The 18,944-nt window shown below is 42.2% G+C and overlaps 1 protein-coding gene across 5 annotated transcripts in view; it reads left to right on the top strand.

Annotated features, from left to right (window-relative positions):
* dlc1 (DLC1 Rho GTPase activating protein) overlaps window positions 1–18,944 on the top strand; it is a 99,179-nt gene that overhangs the window by 21,451 nt on the left and 58,784 nt on the right. For 4 of the 5 annotated variants that reach the window (XM_058091624.1, XM_058091627.1, XM_058091626.1 and 1 more), the window contains exons 3-4: window positions 6,141–6,275; window positions 6,457–6,567. In XM_058091624.1, the coding sequence (XP_057947607.1) occupies window positions 6,141–6,275; window positions 6,457–6,567 (246 nt within the window). The remainder of the gene's footprint in view (window positions 1–6,140; window positions 6,276–6,456; window positions 6,568–18,944) is intronic. The other variant, XM_058091629.1, reaches the window with a different exon arrangement.

The raw sequence follows: 18,944 nt of genomic DNA, 5'->3' as shown, positions 1-18,944 counted from the left end.
CAGGAAGCACAGCTCACACTTTGGTTTTCTCAGGCCTGGAAAACCAATCCTGCATTAATATCATAGGGCCCTGCACTTTTAATCATTTTTGGGGGGTTAAAGAGGAAAGATCCTGGCTCCTAAAATTCCAAAAGAGGTGTGTAGCCATAAAAACGGAAGGTACTGGAAGGTTGGAGGCAAATGTTTTACCATATGGTATCAGTATCTGGCTTTTACTACTTTTCACTGACAAAATAGCAGCTCCGGCACAGGCGATAGAGTGGGTCGTCCAGAAACCGAAGGGTTGTTCGGTTTGAACCCATCTTCCTCCATACCAGTCACTGCGGTTACATATGTCCTTGGGCAACTTGGACACTTGTATTGGGTATGAGAGGGGGGTATAGTGCAGCCACAGATGGCGAGAGCGCCCATTTCATCACCTAGTCAAGGGGTCTGATTGGAAAACGTGACTGTAGAACCTGGAGATGGACATGGAGAGAGAGAAGAGGGCGTAACAGACACACAAACATAGCAACAACTGTTGCAATAGCATCATGGCCTGTTAACACTTAGAAGTGAGCAACTTTCAGCAGCTACGATGGCCATTGTGACAGAGCGGGTAAAAGTATTAGGGTAAGACACTTAACCCTCCTTGCCTTCAGTGTGCCCCAAACTGGTGTATAAAGACTACCCAAGTCATCCCTCTCTACATCATAGTTCAAACATCGCTGTAATTAGTAAATTATGCTGATTTGCAGTTGACTATGGTCTATTATTAGTCAAAAAAACATGCATATTGAAGCAAATTGTCCGTATTTTTGCCCAAATGAAGCATTTTCAAGCAAAAAAATGGTTAAATGAACAAAAACACAAGTACAATATAAGCCATTAAGACCACCAACTTGTGACGGTAGCATTCCATATTGGTCACTAGGTGTCAGTAATTCTTGTGCGAGACCACCACCGAAGCACCAGACTTGAACTTGTATTGCATATTAAATAATCTCACAACAAACACAAAAATAGTAATGTAATAATAGTATTTATATTCATAATAATGGGTTACTGTTGCGGAAAAGCTAAAACTCAACTCTGAACCTCCGGCATCACTTCCTGTCTGCCATTGATTCTGTAACCTGTCTTTAATGTCTTGTTTTTCTTCTGATTATATATATAATTCATTCATTCATTTTCTAACGCTTATCCTCATGAGGGTTGCAGGGGGTGCTGGAGCCTATCCCAGCTGTCTTCGGGCGAGAGGCGGGGTACACCCTGGACTGGTCGCCAGCCAATCACAGGGCACATATAGACAAACAACCATTCACACTCACATTCATACCTATGGACAATGTGGAGTCTCCAATTAACCTAGCGTGTTTTTGGAATGTGGGAGGAAACCGGAGTACCCAGAGAAAACCCACACATGCACGGGGAGAACATACAAACCCCACACAAAGATGGCCGAGGGAGGATTGAACTCTGGTCTCCTAGCTGTGAGACCTACCACTATAATATGAATGTTATATTTTTAATATGAATGTAAAGGTGACTATATAGGTGTAATTTAATGTCTAGATGGCTCTATTAACATTGAAAAAAGATTCCAAAAACATGCTAGGTTAATTGGCCACTCCAAATTGTCCATAGGTATGAATGTGAGTGTGAATGGTTGTTTGTCTATATGTGCCCTGTGATTGGCTGGCCACCAGTCCAGGGGGTACCCCGCCTCTCTGCAGCCCTAGTGAGGATAAGCGGGATAGAAAATGAATGGATGGATGAAAAAGTAAACCTCGGATATATCGGACTCGGATATATCGGAAATTCGCTCACAACGGACAGATAAAAAAGAACCAATTTTTCTGTAATGCATTTCCAATAAAAATTCATTGCAAATATCGGATTTTTTATAATGGATTTCGCCTATTTCGGACAAAATCTCCAGTCCCGTTCCAATGCATTTCCATTAAATTTCCCTCGCATATATCGGATGGCCGCATCGTGACGCTCCGATTCGCCGAATCGTGACAGGCCGCTATACGACGTCATTTGCAGCGTTTGCAGCGTTGCCTGCGCGTCCAGGTACATTGGAAACATAGTCAAGGAAGTGCCTTTTTATAACGGATAAAATCCGATTTACGCATATATCGGATTTATATCCGGTAAAACGGACATTTTCCGGTATTTCCGCATATAACGGATTTCGCTTATATCGGACAAAACCAGTGGGAACAATTGAATCCGATATATCCGAGGTTTACTGTATAAAGAAGGAATCAGGATTTCAAAAATTCACTAATGACGGTGATACCACGGTGATAACTGTCATGGTTTCTCAAAAGTGCTGTGGGTCTCTAGAAAAGCGCTATATAAATCCTGTCTATTATAATTATTATAAGCATGACTTTCAATAATGGGAGAATGTTGTCCCATTCAATTCAAGATGTTGTTCAGTTCATGATGATGTCCCACAAGGCTTGTGTTGTTGTGGATCGAATTAGTGAAATGAAACCCATCTGGTGTGCATAATGCCTTTAGATTAACTTGATATTGGGCTTTGTTACTATGTTTATTTGTTTTAGCAACAAGGCTTTATCATGACCCCAGGGCCATTCTGCCTCAACAGGCGTTTATCTGAGAGCAGACGACTTGGCAATAAAAGTGCTGTTTCTCTCCCCATTTCCGTCTGCTTCAATTTCTATTCTCATTTCTCAAGAAATGTCTCATCTTTGTCTTAGTGCATCACCAGAGGCATTATAATAATAGCAAGCATGATTACGGTTGCAAGTGATTTTGCATACCTTTTCAATTCACAGTTTGAAAAAAAAAGGGAATGACACCCTTCAGGTGTAAAGAGGGTTTAAAAAACATGAAAGCAAAGAAAATGGGAGGGAAGTGACCATAAGTTTAGTGTGGGAACTGTCCTGCATCAAAAAACAGGAAGTGGTGAGGAATGTAACGGGATGAGAAAAAAGGAGCACCCAAACCACCAGAACTTCCCATAAAACGATGCAGACCCCGCTCTACACTTGTTTTTCATTCCGTTGTTTTGTGGTTGTTGTTGCATGCTGCTTGTCTCCAGCCAGATGCTTTTGTCCATTCAGAGAGGCCTTGTGAAGATGTCATTGTTTTACCGTGATACAATGTTTCATTGTCATCAAGAGGCAGAACATGGCAATGTACACCACCACTCCACTGGAAAGTCAGTGAATGGGAGAAATGGGAGAAATTCTTACGACACGCTAGGGCCTCAGTGTCTTTACGATTGAACAGGTTGTGGTAGGGCTGCACTGCGATCGAGTGGTTAGTGCGCAGGCCTCACAGCTAGGAGACCCGAGTTCAATTCCACCCTCGGCCATCTCATCATGTGGAGTTTGCATGTTCTCCCCGTGCATGCGTGGGTTTTCTCCGGTTTCCCCCCCACATTCCAAAAGCATGCTAGGTTAATTGGCGACTCCAAATTGTCCGTTGATAAATGTGAGTGTGAATGGTTGTTTGTCTATATGTGCTCTGTGACCAGGGTATACCCCGCCTCTCACCCGAAGACAGCTGGGATAGGCTCCAGCACCCCCGTGATCCTTGTGAGGATAAGCGGTAGAAAATGAATGAATGAATGAGGTTGTGTTAGGGGGCTGCACAGTGGTCGAGTGGTTAGCGTGCAGGCCACACAACTGGGAGTTTGCGTGTTTTCTCCGGGTACTCCGGTTTCCTCCCACATTCCAAAAGCATGCTTGGTTAATTGGCGACTCCAAATTGTCCGTAGATAAATGTGAGTGTGAATGGTTGTTTGTCTATATGTGCTCTGTGACCAGTCCAGGGTGTACCCCGCCTCTCACCCGAAAACAGCTGGGATAGGCTCCAGCACCCCTGCGACCCTCGTGAGGATAAGCGGTAGAAACTGTATTAATGAATTAATGAGGTTGTGGTAGGGGGCTGCACAGTGGTCGAGTGGTTAGCGCGCAGACTTCATAGTCCCTTCATGTGATTGGATTCCCATTCATTTTGGTGTACAGCATATTCCTCTAGCTCTTGTTGAGCTTGGTCAACCTAAGCCCTAAAAAAACAAAACGATTTCTAAATGTTGATGTTTTCTAAACTGTGCTGTGCTGAGATACGCCTTTTGAAGTATATTTCCCCCCAAATTAGGTTCGACCTCTGGAATATTTACATTTTAAGGTTAATCCGTGTTACAGAGTTGAGAGACAGCGGGAGGATTTGATCCAATGGTTGGTTGTTTACTGTGACTCCATCAGTCACACACACATTTGGATTAGTCACATCTCTGCCCATGTGACTGCTGCCTTCCTAGCATAACTAAACTTAACCCCAACCACAATACAACATGTTTATGATTTGTACTTCATCTCACCTTCATAATTTAATTATGACATATCTTGTAATGTGTCACACACATTACTGTCAATAAGTGCCGGAGAAGATGTTTATTATATTAAATAATTCTTCTTCCCGTACTCCTTTTTGAATGTTGAATCATGCGATGTACCTCATTGAAACCTTCTTTAGCATGTTAAAAATAACTAAAACATTTACCATATGCCACCATGTCTCCATACCTTTTGCAGAAACATACAATGTGTCTGCGTGTCCCATGAGCTCACCCTTGTAAAGTGTTTTATAACACGGATCTGTTTATAGCGAATGTAACAAGTTTTGTTTGGCCCCTCATGAGCCAGTCTTGTGATGTCATGTGTGGAGGTCTTCTTGTGGTAGGAGGCTCAGACGGTTAGTCACACCCACAGGAAGAGACAATCAGAAGGAAATGAAAGCATGTCTGACATATCTAACAAGGGCTTTTTGTCATATTATGTAAGATTAGAGAGTACAAGAGCGGCTTGCCTTACTGGAGAAGGACCACCTGGGGTCAGTGTGATACTTGCAACCACGAGCAGTGAACAGTGTAGGTTTGCTGGCAACAACCAGGGACACCCCAGAATAAAAATGAATGGGCCCCATAGCTGAGGTCACTACATCTCTGACCCTTAAAAGTTATTTTCATGCTATTTAACTCAAACCTGAATTTAGTTAGATGCATGTTTTTGCAGTAATACATAATTTCTGTTTGGAAAAAAATGAACATGCAAAACATCATATAAAAATCTTTGGCTTATTTTGTAGGCTGAAGCATATGCCAATTACACCCTAATGGTTTGATGGCAGAATGGATGAAATGTCTTGTATTTGACAATTAGTGATTATGAAGCATTGTCACTGGTCTGTGCGCATATCTGTGGTCTGTGCAGATATCAGGGGCCAAAATCGATGTTTATTTACTTTTTGGTTGATTTGGATTTAACGGTAAAAAGTAGACCTTGTTTTTGACTATAGTATTTTACCAAATATCTCAACCCAAACAGCACAGTCATACTTTCATCCATCCATCCATCCATCTTCGACCGCTTATCCGAGGTCAGGTCGCAGGGGCAGCACCCTAAGCAGGGAGGCCCAGACTTCCCTCTCCCCGGCCGCGTTGTCCAGCTCCTCCCGGCGGATCCCGAGGCGTTCCCTGGCCAGTTGGGAGACATAGTCTCTCCAACGTGTCTTGGGTCTTCCCCGAGGTCTGCTACCGGTTAGACGTACCCTGAACACCTCCCCAGGGAGACGTCCAGGGGGCATCCTAACCAGATGCCCATGTCATACTTTAATGTGTACCTATTTTTGAAATTCTTCTAACTTTTCTACCTTTACGGCATCCCTTGCCACAACTCCAAAAGTTCCTGGCAGAGCAAAATATTTAGGAACTATTGCTTGAAGCATTGGTTTTTTGACAATGCAATCAGTCATAATAATGGATTAGATTTTATAGCACTTTTCCAGGCACCCAAAGTGCTTCACCATGAAGTGAACCCATTATTCATTCACTCCTCAGACACACACTGGTGGTGGTAATCTGCATCTGCCCCGGGGTAGTCTGACAGAAATGTGGCTGTTTCTGATCACCACCAAACATTCATTCACATACATACATTTACCAGTGTGGGGGGGGTGAAGTGTCCTGCCCAGGTACTGGGTGGAGGGAGCAAGGATCGAACCGCCAACTTTCCGGTCGACTTGCTCTACCTCCTGAGCCACTGCCGCCCCCACCAAGTGTGATTTTAATTAGTTGTAATGTTATTCATCACTTAGTAGGTTCTTTTTTTCTTTAGCGAGACCATGCTCGTCTGGACTCCATGGTGCTACTAATGATGAAGTTGGACCAGTTAGACCAGGAGATTGAGAATGCCCTCTGTGTCAACTCTTCCACTGATACCACCCCCACCCTCCATCGACGACGACAACTGGTACGAAGCTCCTTTTTCCCTATTTTCCCTTGACTGATCCTGAACCAGTTCAATCACTCAATAATAGCATAGCGACAACTACCGATAGCATCCGTTACTTATCTTGGCTTATAGTGTATTTGCAAAAATAACATTTGAAGTCACCGTAATGACACCGTAATGTCCTGCATACGGTATGCAGGACTTCGATTTGGGATCTATGCCCGTATCATCGCACCTGCTGCATCTGCAAGGCGCTGCTGCCCCAGCTTCATTCGCCACAGCAACCCTCAGAGCAAAACCAAAGACTGGGGTAAGTGAGGCGCTTGTGACAGACCAGTCTAATCTTTCTGTGTTAAAAAAAAGTGTGTGTGAATGCTACATTTCCAGTGAACTTTGTGTACTGGTCAGAGAAAAATAATTAATTTAAAAAATGAGCAAAGAGACGCAGCTCGACCATCTATAGGAATGCCCAAGCACTTAAATCGTGGACACACAGACACTAAAAGACTGTAATTAGCCGCTTCCAGAGATCTACACCCATTCACACCAACAAAAAGGGGTCACGGGGGTCTGAGAGGTGAAAAACCAGGAAAAGAGGGGGAGTCACCGGGGATGCACTTCATGTGCCTCCTCAAATCCTTTTACTTGCTCACTTAATGACCCTGTCAGCCTTGCTTTGCTCACAAAACAAAGTCACCACACTGACATGCTGTTTTTTGAATGACAAAGTCTCGCAGTGTACTGTATATTGGTCCTGTATGAAATAGACCAGGGGTGCTCACACTTTTTCAGCATGCGAGCTACTTTTAAAATGACCGAGTCAAAATGATCTACCCACTACAAAAATGCAAAACATCTATTTATTTTCAAATGTATTGAGGATTATTTGTACGTACAATGTATGTTGATGTACCTTACATAACCAAATGAGCCAATATTGCAAAACACACATAATTAACTATTAACATTTTTTGTAATTACCTGAGTTTACTTTGATGACTTGCACTGAATTGAACCAGCCAGGGATGCATAGTCCGGACAGTAGCTGCTGATAGCCAGCCTCAAGCACACTTCCAAATGTTTATCAGTCATGGATAATATCCGTATCATAATATCCGTATAATATTCCATATCCGTATGGAAGTGATATGTTTTTTGCCTTTTTACTTGGTCCAGTTTTTGCCTTTTTACTTGGTCCAGCTCCTTCACTCATTTTAGTGACCATAAACTTTAGCGAGGGCTTAAAATCTGACGCAATTCGCCGACTAGCTTAGCACTTTGCATCGTTGTTTACGCATGAGCGGTGACCTAAAGGTCAAAATTCAGTTGTCATCTGACTGGTTGTCCTGTATGTCAATCAAGTAACGGGGATGGATGATAGGCTGACATCGTAAGTTCTGCTGCACTTAGAGACGTTGTTTGATTTGATTGGTCGCCCGAAGGGCAACATTCAGTTGTCATCTGAATGGCTGCCCTGTATATCAATCAAGTGACGGCATTGATGCGAGGATGATATTTTTTTAATGTCACGCCGCGATCGACCAGCGATCGACCAGTACCACCTTCGCGATCGACCGGTAGATCGCGATCGAGTTAATGAGCACCCCTGAAATAGACTATAGGGATACCACAAAGGTGTTTCTGTTGGAAAGGAATTCCCTTATCATATTCCAGCATTATCTCCTGCTTTGTTGTTCCCAGTACATCTTAGTATGACTTTACATGTCATGCAAAGTAACATACTCACTGATGTTTTATGTACATGGGCAACGGTTTCCACAAAAGGTCCCATTCCAAAGGTAAGTCTCTATAAGCCTGGGTCAACATTGCTTTCGAATACTTTTTACAGTTGAGTTCCTACCGAGTGATTGATGGAGGCCAAAGAGATGATGACTTCATCAAGAGGATTCTCACTATAGTTCATTGTTTCAAGGGGGTTGTTGAGTCCTTTCAGGGTAAAAGTATTGTGACGCCCACTTAATCTTTTTAGGCAGACAATACAAATCCTTCAGATGATGTCAACATGGGGTCGAAGAAAGCTTTACCACTACTACATTGCAACCTTCTATTGGGACTGATATTTTGTTGCAGATTCCCATCCGTTAAATACAGTAGCTTAGTTTTTCTTAGTTTTGCTATCTAACACAGTTAGAACACAAGTCTCTGCTTTTATTTTTTATTGATCACGGCTGCAAAAAATAAACATTTTGCCAAAGAATAAGCTAAAGAAATTTGAAATTGCCAGCACTTGGATAAAGAAGGTGAGAGACATATTTGAATTCCTCCCACTCCTGTCCCTCGGCGTTATTGCCATCTTTGTCAATGATGTGAGTCTTCAATCAAAGTAAAAGTGATGTGAAATGTTCGTTTATCCCTTCAACTAATATATTGGATGTTTCTGTGGGACTGGATTTGGAACAGATTCATAATGAAAACCGAGTTTCCATTGTACTTTTTATTTTAGTTTTTACAAATGTGCTGCACGGCCAACGAGTGGTCACCGCGCAGGCCTCACAGCTAGGAGACCCAAGTTCAATTCCACCATTGGCCATCTCTGTGTGGACTTTGCATGTTCTCCCCGTGCATGCGTGGGTTTTCTCCGGGTACTCCGGTTTCCTCCCACATTCCAAAAACATGCTAGGTTAATTGGCCACTCCAAATTGTCCATAGGTATGAATGTGGGTGTGAATGGTTGTTTGTCTGTATGTGCCCTGTGATTGGCTGGCCACCAGTCCAGGGTGTACCCTGCCTCTCACCCGAAGACAGCTGCGATAGGCTCGAGCACCCCCGCGACCCTTGTGAGGGTAAGCGGTAGAAAATGAATGAATGAACAAATGTTTGCCTTTCTTCACCAATAACATATTCATACATTTTTACAGTTGGATTAACATGTATATTTTTAATGGCTACTTTCTGTAAGGCAGTTGAATGTGAGAAAAGATTTGTTAACACCAAGTCATTCTACAGGTCAAGCTCTATGCCTTTGAGACAAACTAAACCTAAATTCACGTTGTCACCCAAGACAAGTATTTCTGTCAGACTGTTCTGGGAAGAACTAAGTCTGTGTTTATGTGATGATTTATGTTTTGGTCCATGGGTGAATGTGCATTAGCATTCTTTCCTCTCCGTGGAAGGAATAACTGGTGTGTGTTCTCCTGCACTGTGCCCCATCACACCCACTGGCACGGAGCGTAACACTTGTGTGTGATTGTACCCAGCACATTCCTGCACGGTTCTGCCTTTTATGTAACCGCGATAAACATGATGGTGGGTCTTTTGCAAATTCTATATTCCTTCTTTGTGGATTATCAGCTCCTTGCCCTGAAAAACCAGCAACTATTGTTAGTCTTGAGCAGGTGGCTGTTATTCCTGTATCGAATTTGTGGCTAATCTCCGGTGCATGTTGTGTCATAGCAGGTGTTTTATCCTCAGCCTGCAAGTGCTATTTTTTGACCTTTGTGTTTTTGTTGTAAGGTTTCTTAACTTACTCGGGCAGCAGGTGTCTTAGTGTTGTTTGCCTCGCGTTATTGTCTTGCAACAGGTGGCATTATTATTTTTTTCCTAGGCTTGTTCATGATTTGGGGCTGCACGAGTGCTGTCAGCACTGGTAAGCTGCTGAATTACAACACTTTACCAGGGCAGCTCTAGTGAATTCCATGCCAAATAAGATTAAGGAAGGGGTAGATAACAGTGATGGTCACAGTAATTTTGGCCACAATTTGGACATGCTCACTTTGAGGTATTTAGACAATATTCAGAGGACAGTAAAGCGATAGCTACACAAGCTATCCACTGATCACAAGTTATTTCCAAAGTTGAGTATTGTCTCTTTAAAAGATATGAAAATGATAGCAGATAGAATGTGACAGGTTTGGTAAGATACTATAGATCATCGTTTGTTTATTGTTATCTGACATTATTTGACTTTATATAATGAGCACTGACACATTCAAGTTATGTGCGGTCCGAGAGCCATTTGTTTGTGCCTCTATTTTTAGAGGTCTGTGGCCTGGAGAGGATATGCCAAGCCACACAGGCGGGCGGAGCTTTCTAACCCCTGACCACCTTCCTCTGAACGCCACAGTCGGAAACAACAGATCAGTCACCTTGAGTTCTGAGCTTTTCTCACCAATGAGACATACCCCTGGCATCTCCTAAAGAGCTCTGCCAGTGAATGAAGGCACAGACTGGCAAATTCAGCAAAGGGGTGTTTACTGTAACAAGGGGTCTCATGGATATGGTGACAGGCACTGCTCCACGCGAGGCCCCCTCCATGCAGTCCATAACAGGGAAACCTTTGCCCCCTTTCATGGATCTGTATTCTGTCTCTAAGGCAACTTTCCTCCAAACATGACTTCTGTTGTCTCTGTTGATGGAGTTGTTGGAATTTGTCAGTGAAATCTGAATTTCCTCAGCTTCCGTTCTGGATTTTTTTCCCCTCTATTTTGGCAGCAGGATATTTTTATTCTAGTCTGATGAGTACTTTCCTTCTTGTCAGTAGGTTATGTATGTCCATGGCTCTTTATCTGTCTGTAGTTAGTGGACAATGGGAGAGCTGCGGTTTGCGTGCTAAGGTCACCAGCAGATCTCTGCTCTGTCCTTCCTCTGTGTTCCGGTTTGGCTGCCTCTCACTCCCCAAACATCCTTTATCCGAACTACACCTACTCAGGGTCCAGTGAAATGTTTAACTCCACTGCCTGTCGATGCCTTCTGCCTCCACCACTGCAAATCATAGAGTTGCTAATGTGCGTAATTTGTGCTTCTAAGGAGGTATGACTTCAACTACTGTTCAGTCTGGGTTTGAATTCCAGTGGTTACTCTGGCCGTAGCCACTGTAGCCACGTTGTATGGTGTCATTGTCCCCAAGGTCACTCTTGACCCAGTTATGCAGAGCAAGGAGACAAACACAGACCTAAAAACAAAATCAGAAAATTAACTTCTTAGCTCTATGGATGGAACAACATGAAAATGTTATATCATGATTATTGTGACTAACACTATCACGGTTGGCATTATTACCGTGACGTGATTTTATCCAAGTGCAGTTATCAATCATGGTTTTATGACAATTTCCATTTGAAACCGTAATAATAACTCTCGGAGGTTTTACCACGGTTAATCATTAATACCAGTAATCATTACATCCCTACTCACCTCCCTAAAGAAAATGTTTTACCCTTCATTTCTCAATGCTGGAGCACTCTATGAACTATGGATGCTCCAATTAAAGACAATGCATTTAGTTAACAAAATGGAAAATTGGAAGCTGCTTACTTAATACTTATGGTAATGGAAATGGTTTAATTTCATTTGAACATGCATCAGATTACATAATCAGTTCACCGTATAGAGAGCATGTTGTTAATCAAATGTGTAAACTCATTGCACTAGATTTTTTTTTTACCATTAATAATAATTTAGGGTACATGAGAAAGCGGAAAGGAAAACATGGCCACTTAAGAAGACGGCAGCAATGAAATACATGAATACAGCTCATTGTTGATTTGTAAACAACAATACGGCAAGTGTAACACTTTTTATAGCTGAGAAGCGCAATCAGTATTTTAAAGAGCATGCAGAGATAGATAAAACTGCTGGATGCTGACCACATATGATACTTCAAATGCCAGCTAATGCAGGGGTGGGCAAACTACGGCCCGGGGGCCACATGCGGCCCGCCAAGTGTTTGAATACGGCCCAAAGTATTTCATTGAAACTTAACATACAACCTGGCATCATGGTACAACCTTGGTACACCATGGTACAAGTACATATAGCTGATTGCACTACATTTTTACAGATACAATAATTCCAGGTAGACTTTTACGTGTAGAATATATAGTATGCCCCCCCCCGTCAATTTTGTTAAGTCAATGCGGCCAGCGAGTCAAAAAGTTTGCCCACCCCTGAGCTAATGCCATGTGGCATTGATTAAAGCAGCCGCAGCTGTTAATACCACTTTTTTTTTTTTTTTACCCTGCGATAATTAGAGGTTGGCAGCATGTGTTTATTGATTACTCGGTATGTGTTTTATGAAATGAATCATGGATCCCATCTCAAGTATGATTTATTGACTTAAAGAGAGATGAGTCATGTCCATGTATGTAAAGACATCACTCATCGGTCTAGGTTTTAACCACCACAAATTGGGAGTGTCGACACATAGTGAGTCAGTAAATCGAAGCCCACATTTATAGTGTGAATAAATGGGCTGCAGTAAAAAAACAAAAAAAAAAAAAAAAAGCAAATGAAATAGTTGCAGGATGATATACATGTTGGCAGTAAATGTTATGGATGACTCCAAAATGCAGGCATCTGCAGCCTGCAGATAATGAAGTACCATAAATCAACAAGTGACAAACAAACGGAATGCATTCTAACACAAACACACACACAAGCATAGATGCTGTAACTTGCACGTAGGAATGTATTGAAATTCTAGTGCAAATGAAGGCATCCATACAAACTTGTGCTGGATTTTATTGAGGACATTGGACTTGAATTGGGGTTTACTTTGCGTTTTTATGTTACCTTGGGGCTTCTTTACTTAATGAACTTGTGTAAAAAAAAGGACACCCAGGACTTGCATTTCTTTTTCAACTGCTTATGCTGTTCAGAGTTTTGAATAATTTGAGAGTGATGACAACAATGACAACACAACAGAACACAAAATGCAGTTATAAATGAAATGTTTTCTTATTCAGGAAGAAAAAAAAATCCAAACCTTCATGGCCCTGTGTGAAAAAGTGATTGTCCCCCTGTTAACATAACTTAACTGAGATTAATTGAGCTTTGTCAGTCTGAAAATTTGTGAAAACATGGAACAGTGGTAACCAAACAGCCAGCCAAAATTACCTCAAGAGCACAGCGACATCCAAAAGGTCACAAAAGACCCCACAACAACATCTAAAGAACTGCAGGCCTCACTTGCCTCAATTGAGGTCAGTGTTCATGACTGGGTAAAATAAGTTCCAAGATGAAAGCCACTGCTGAACAAAAACTACATTTAGGGATTTCTCAATTTTACCAGAATACATCTTGATGACCTTTGTGAAAATACTCTGTGATCTGTGGAGACAAAAGCTGAACTTTTGGGAAGGTGACCTCCTGACCCGAATCCTATTCCGATGCTGTGGCATGACCTTAAAAAGACGCTTCATTCTGGAAAACCAATGTGGCTGAATTACAACAATTCTGCCAAGAGGAGGGGGCCAACATTTCTCCACAGTGCTGTAGGAGTTGCTGCTAAGGGTGGCCTAATTACGTTTAGTGGGCAATCACTTTTTCACACAGGCCCATGTAATGTTTTTTTTCCGAAAATCCTTAGTCAAAGACAGCCCTAATCACGGCATTCTGTAGCAAATATGTTTTACAGCGTAAGGAAGTAATTACCCAAAATGTACAGACAAAAACAGTACTAATGGTGAAACACTCGATTAGAGTTGTCATTAACCACAATATCAGATTTCCATTAGTTCATTTTTAGTAACTTTTTCAGTATTATCACTGTAGTATCACTGTCAGTTTCCAATGATTTCAAAGATTGTTATGGGTTTTTGAGAGTACTAACAATCTGTTGACATTTTAGCATACATAGCAATCGCTTATCAGCTGGCCTGCTTAGCCCAAATACACTTATGAAGTAAACAGTCCATGAATAGTCGCCATTCTTGCAGTAAATGCAATAAGGTGTGGACAATGTCTGGTTTTCCAACTAAGTCAGCGGACTGCATGTCTGCTACAGGTCTACTCTGGTGCCACCCTCGCATCCCCAAGAAGACGAATCTAATCCTTCTGCGTTGTTAACCGTCTCTGTTTTGTTCCAATAGAGCCAGTGGCTAATCGACCAGCTAGCATTGTTAGTGCAGCTGGGATTATGAGGCTAAGCTCTATGAAGTCAGGTCACTCTGTGTTTACTCGTATGAAGGGTGTCATTGCGGCATCCAAGATTTGTGCATTTTAATTACACCAACTTGTACACATTTCCTGGTTTTGAAAGTCACGATGTAGTTTTTGTTTGGCTTTTTGAATGTATTGTACATTGTATTGTACAAGAACTACAGAGTCAATCACTGAAGATGTCATAGACCGGCGGTGGAGCCGGGGGAACAATGACTTCCAGTTCCGGTTTGCATGCTAACGCACTACTAAGGGACGTTTTGTGTTGAAAATACGTTACAAACATGTTGGACAAAGTATATTAATAACTCAACAAGACGTTCCATATTGTAATGTAATGTAAGCAAAATTAGCTAAAACGTATACGTACATACATTTTTGATGTAAACCAAAAAATACACTAACCGGAGCGTACACTAACCGAGGTTCCACTGTACATGTGTTTGTCCTGGCTGCTCAGTATGTGTAAGTCTATAAAAAGTAACATTTTTGGTTTTGCTGTTTCTTAATGTCATGTCAAAACAAAAGTACAAAGAAATATTCATTCATTCATTTTCTACCGCTTTTCCTCACGAGGGTGCTGGAGCCTATCCCAGCTGTCTTTGGGCGAGAGGCGGGGTACACCCTGGACTGGTGGCCAGCCAATCACAGGGCACATATAGACAAACAACCATTCACACTCACATTCATACCTATGGACAATTTGGAGTGGCCAATTAACCTAGCATGTTTTTGGAATGTGGGAGGAAACCGGAGTACCCGGAGAAAACCCACGCATGCACGGGGAGAACATGCAAACTCCACACAGAGATGGCCGAGGGTGGGAATTGAACCCTGGTCTCCTAGCTGTGAGGTCTGCGCACTAACCACCAGATCGCCGTGCCGCCCACAAAGAAATATTAAGTTATTGAATTCATTCATTCATTCATTCATTCATTCATTTTCTACCGCTTATCCTCACGAGGGTGCTGGAGCCTATCCCAGCTGTCTTTTGGCGAGAGGCGGGGTACACCCTGGACTGGTGGCCAGCCAATCACAGGGCACATATAGACAAACAACCATTCACACTCACATTCATACCTATGGACAATTTGGAGTTGGCAATTAACCTAGCATGTTTTTGGAAAACCCACGCATGCCCGGAGAGAACATGCAAACTTCACACAGAGATGGCCGAGGGTGGGATTGAACTCGGGTCTTCCAGCTGTGAGGTCGAGTTATTGAGCTAATTCTTTAAATGCTCAACAAACTCATGTCTCTTGATAATGGTATGAACTCCAAGTTTACCCCAAATTTTGGTTGAACTCCAAATCGTATGACTTCTGGCCCATTTCTTTATAATAACAAAAACTTCTGCTTGAGCCATCATCTGTATAATAATATCAGATATTTCAGCCATTAGTGGCCATTCACCTCATTTACTGCAAGTTATTGCATCACTTCCTGTTGACACACTCCGACAGTGACATATGGGAACTATCAAAATGTATATATGAGATCGTGAAATTGTTTCCCAAGTCTCTTTCTGCAGATGTGCACATGGGCCCCGGCAAAGCATGGAGAATAAATTCCTGTGTAAGTGCAGGGCAAAGAGAGCACATTGTGCCAATTAAAAAAACAGCAGTGAGCTTCAGATAACATCTCAAAGGACTGCGTACAAGCGTCTGCATGTACATACTCCCCCTTTGCTCACGTACACAATAACCCTCTATCACACACCTTGTGTTCTGTGCTGGAGCCAGCAGCTTTACCTGAGCCATCTGCATCAATTTGGCCATTTGTGTTAAGTGGTGGAGAAAAAAGTTGGGGTTAACTTGAGCTCCCCCTAATCCTTGGCCAGCACAGAGCATGGGTGGTCAGACGCACGCACTCACACACATTGCAGCTGCAGTTGCAAGAGGGGAGAGTTGGGGGGGTGTGAGAGTCTGTGGTGGGGTTAAGTCATGGTGAACTGTTTTCCAAGGGCAACATGCCGATAACTTGCATCAGATCTGTGACCGTAACTCTTTAAAATGTCAAGACCAGTTGAAAAATCGGAGGAAAAAGAGCATTACAAAATGCAAAAAGAAGAAATTGTAGTGTAGTGCTTGTAGTGAATTGCAGCATTGTCCTGTTGTAAAAACACCAGTCATTACCACACAGTCAAGGGCTTTCAGTCGTGAGGGATGCCCCCCTGTAACATAGTCCACATAGCCCACTGTCGCTTGACACCCTTGCACAACCTGAAGCACCCCAGATCATGACGGCACCCCCTCCACTGTGCCGTGTGGAAACATCTCAGGGACGTTGGAACCTGTGAAGGTTACATTTTAAGAGAAACTTTCTGTGTCCCATGTTTGGTCCTCTCTTGCAAACTCAATTGCAGGTAAAATGAAATTGAATCGACATTTTTTGGTAATGGTAATGGTTTTATTTCATTTGAACATGCATCAGATAACAATTGAGTGCATCCCATAATCAGTTCCCAGTTCCACATGTCCAAAAGGAGTAGGAAGAAGCAAAGCTTATTAAATCCTACCCCTCCATCTGGTACTTTTACAATCAGTAAATGTTACATTTGTTCACTTCCTGCTTTCCTAATATAGTTTTTTTTTTTTTTTTTTTTTTTGTCACGTACCGAAGTCGGAGGTGATATGACCATACAATGGCATAATGGCTACCATAGTAACTGTCAATATAGTGATATGTATAGCTTATTTTTAAAGATTTTTTAGACTTTTGATCAACTAAATGATTAATAATGAATGAATAATTCAAAAAGTTGTCATATGGAACCAACAGTGGTTTATCACACAAGCACATAATAGTTCTAAGTCATTATACACTCACACACGTGCAAAGCAAATATACCGAAACCTCCAGTGCCCCAACACAACCTATTTCCAGTAAATTAGTGGCAGTAAATGAGGCAGCTGACGCTTGTGTATGCTTTGCAGCTTATAGCTCCCCAGTGGACATCTGACATGGCCTGGAACAAGCCTACCACTGGGACCAACCTGCTCTGTGGCATGTCAGTGGGAAAATGTGGGGTTTGGAAAAAAATGAAGAAAATATGCGCCCACGGTTCTATGAAAACACTGATACTCACTGGTACCCATTCATCCAACATTCCTCAGTCAGGCTCTGCACTCTCTCACTCGCATGTATTACACTGTAATTGTTATTATGAGGCAAACATGTGGAGGTGAGATTTACACTGTGTAAGTGACTTCATGGGTCAATGACAGGAACCCGTGATGTGGTGTTTACACAATAGCAAGAGCAGACGCTGGTGAACTGAAATGTCTTGTTAGTGCTGGACACAGACCTCCCATATTGTCTTTTTTTTTTACTGGTCAGTCGTTCTTCCAAGTACCCATACGACCTCATGAGGATGTTTTCGCAGCAACTAAAATCTTTGGCGCGAGTCTACACATTAATTGACACAGATGTTGCCTATTCTGTAAGCCTTTATTGGTTTTTAACCCCACAAAATGATTGTGGTATGGTGTATTATAAGACTACAGGGGGTTTTCTGCAATTATTATAATTGTATTGATGTGAAATATGTTTCACATCATCATTACCATTATCTGTTAATTTGCTGATACAAATCACATTGTTCTACTGCCATATTGGGAGGTGTGTGGTATCCATTTCCAGTATTTAAGTTATCAAATAAAGCTGCACGGTGAACGAGTGGTTAGCACGCAGGCCTCACAGCTAGGAGACCCGAGTTCAATTCCACCCACACATCGCTGTGTGGGTTTTACATGTTCTCCGTGTGCATGCGTGGGTTTTCTCCGGGGACTCCGGTTTCCTCCCACATTCCAAAAACATGCTAGGTTAATTGGCGACTCCAAATTGTCCATAGGTATGAATGTGAGTGTGAATGGTTGTTTGTCTATATGTGCCCTGTGATTGGCTGGCGGCCAGTCCAGGGTGTACCCCGACACTTGCCCGAAGACAGCTGGGATAGGCTCCAGCAACACACCCCGCAACCCTGGTGAGGATAAGTGGTAGAAAATGAATGAATGAAACTTAACAACTACGGTTCCTTACCTGTTTCGAGTTAAGAGAAAGGTGCTTGTTTTTGTTGAAAGGCTAAGAAAGCGGAAATATAATACTTTGGTATCTAGATTTTTGTTACTAATTTGTTCCAAAACATTTTACAAAAAGTGAAACATACGAAACCTGAGGCTATTTTTTTTCCATAGGAAATGATGTGGTAATCCCTCGTTTATTGTGGTTAATTAAGTTAATAAATGAATTTCCGCAGATGAGTCCTTCTTTAGAAACTTAATATTTTTGTAGTTATGGCATAAAAAACCTTTTAACAATGTTCTAAATATGGTTTTTAACAGCATGATTTATTTATATCCATTTATTTTCTATGCTGCTTATCCTCACTAAGGTCGTGGGTATGCTGGAGCCTATCCCAGCTGTCTTATCCCTATTCCAGCTGTCCGGGCGAGAGGCGGGGTACACCCTGGACTGGTTGCCAGCCAATCACAGGGCACATATAGACAAACAACCATTCACACTCACATTCATACCTATGGACAATTTGGAGTCGCCAATGCTTTTGGAATGTGGGAGGACACCGGAGTACCTGGAAAAAAACCCACGCACGAAAATATGTGAAACCATGAAATTCGAACGTCGATGTCACGGGAGGTGACTGTAAATTCAAATAATTTGTTCCAGATGCTCCCAAATGTGAAATATTAGAATGAAAAAAAAATACTTTTTGCACTGTACTTATGAGTACGGCAAAACTATGAATGTTATTGTATTTAGCACACACAA

Source organism: Doryrhamphus excisus, chromosome 1, assembly GCF_030265055.1.
Source record: "Doryrhamphus excisus isolate RoL2022-K1 chromosome 1, RoL_Dexc_1.0, whole genome shotgun sequence".
Taxonomy (NCBI): Eukaryota; Metazoa; Chordata; class Actinopteri; order Syngnathiformes; family Syngnathidae; genus Doryrhamphus; species Doryrhamphus excisus.
The sequence above is the reverse complement of the archived record's forward strand: the minus strand, read 5'-3'. Positions and strand labels throughout refer to the sequence as shown.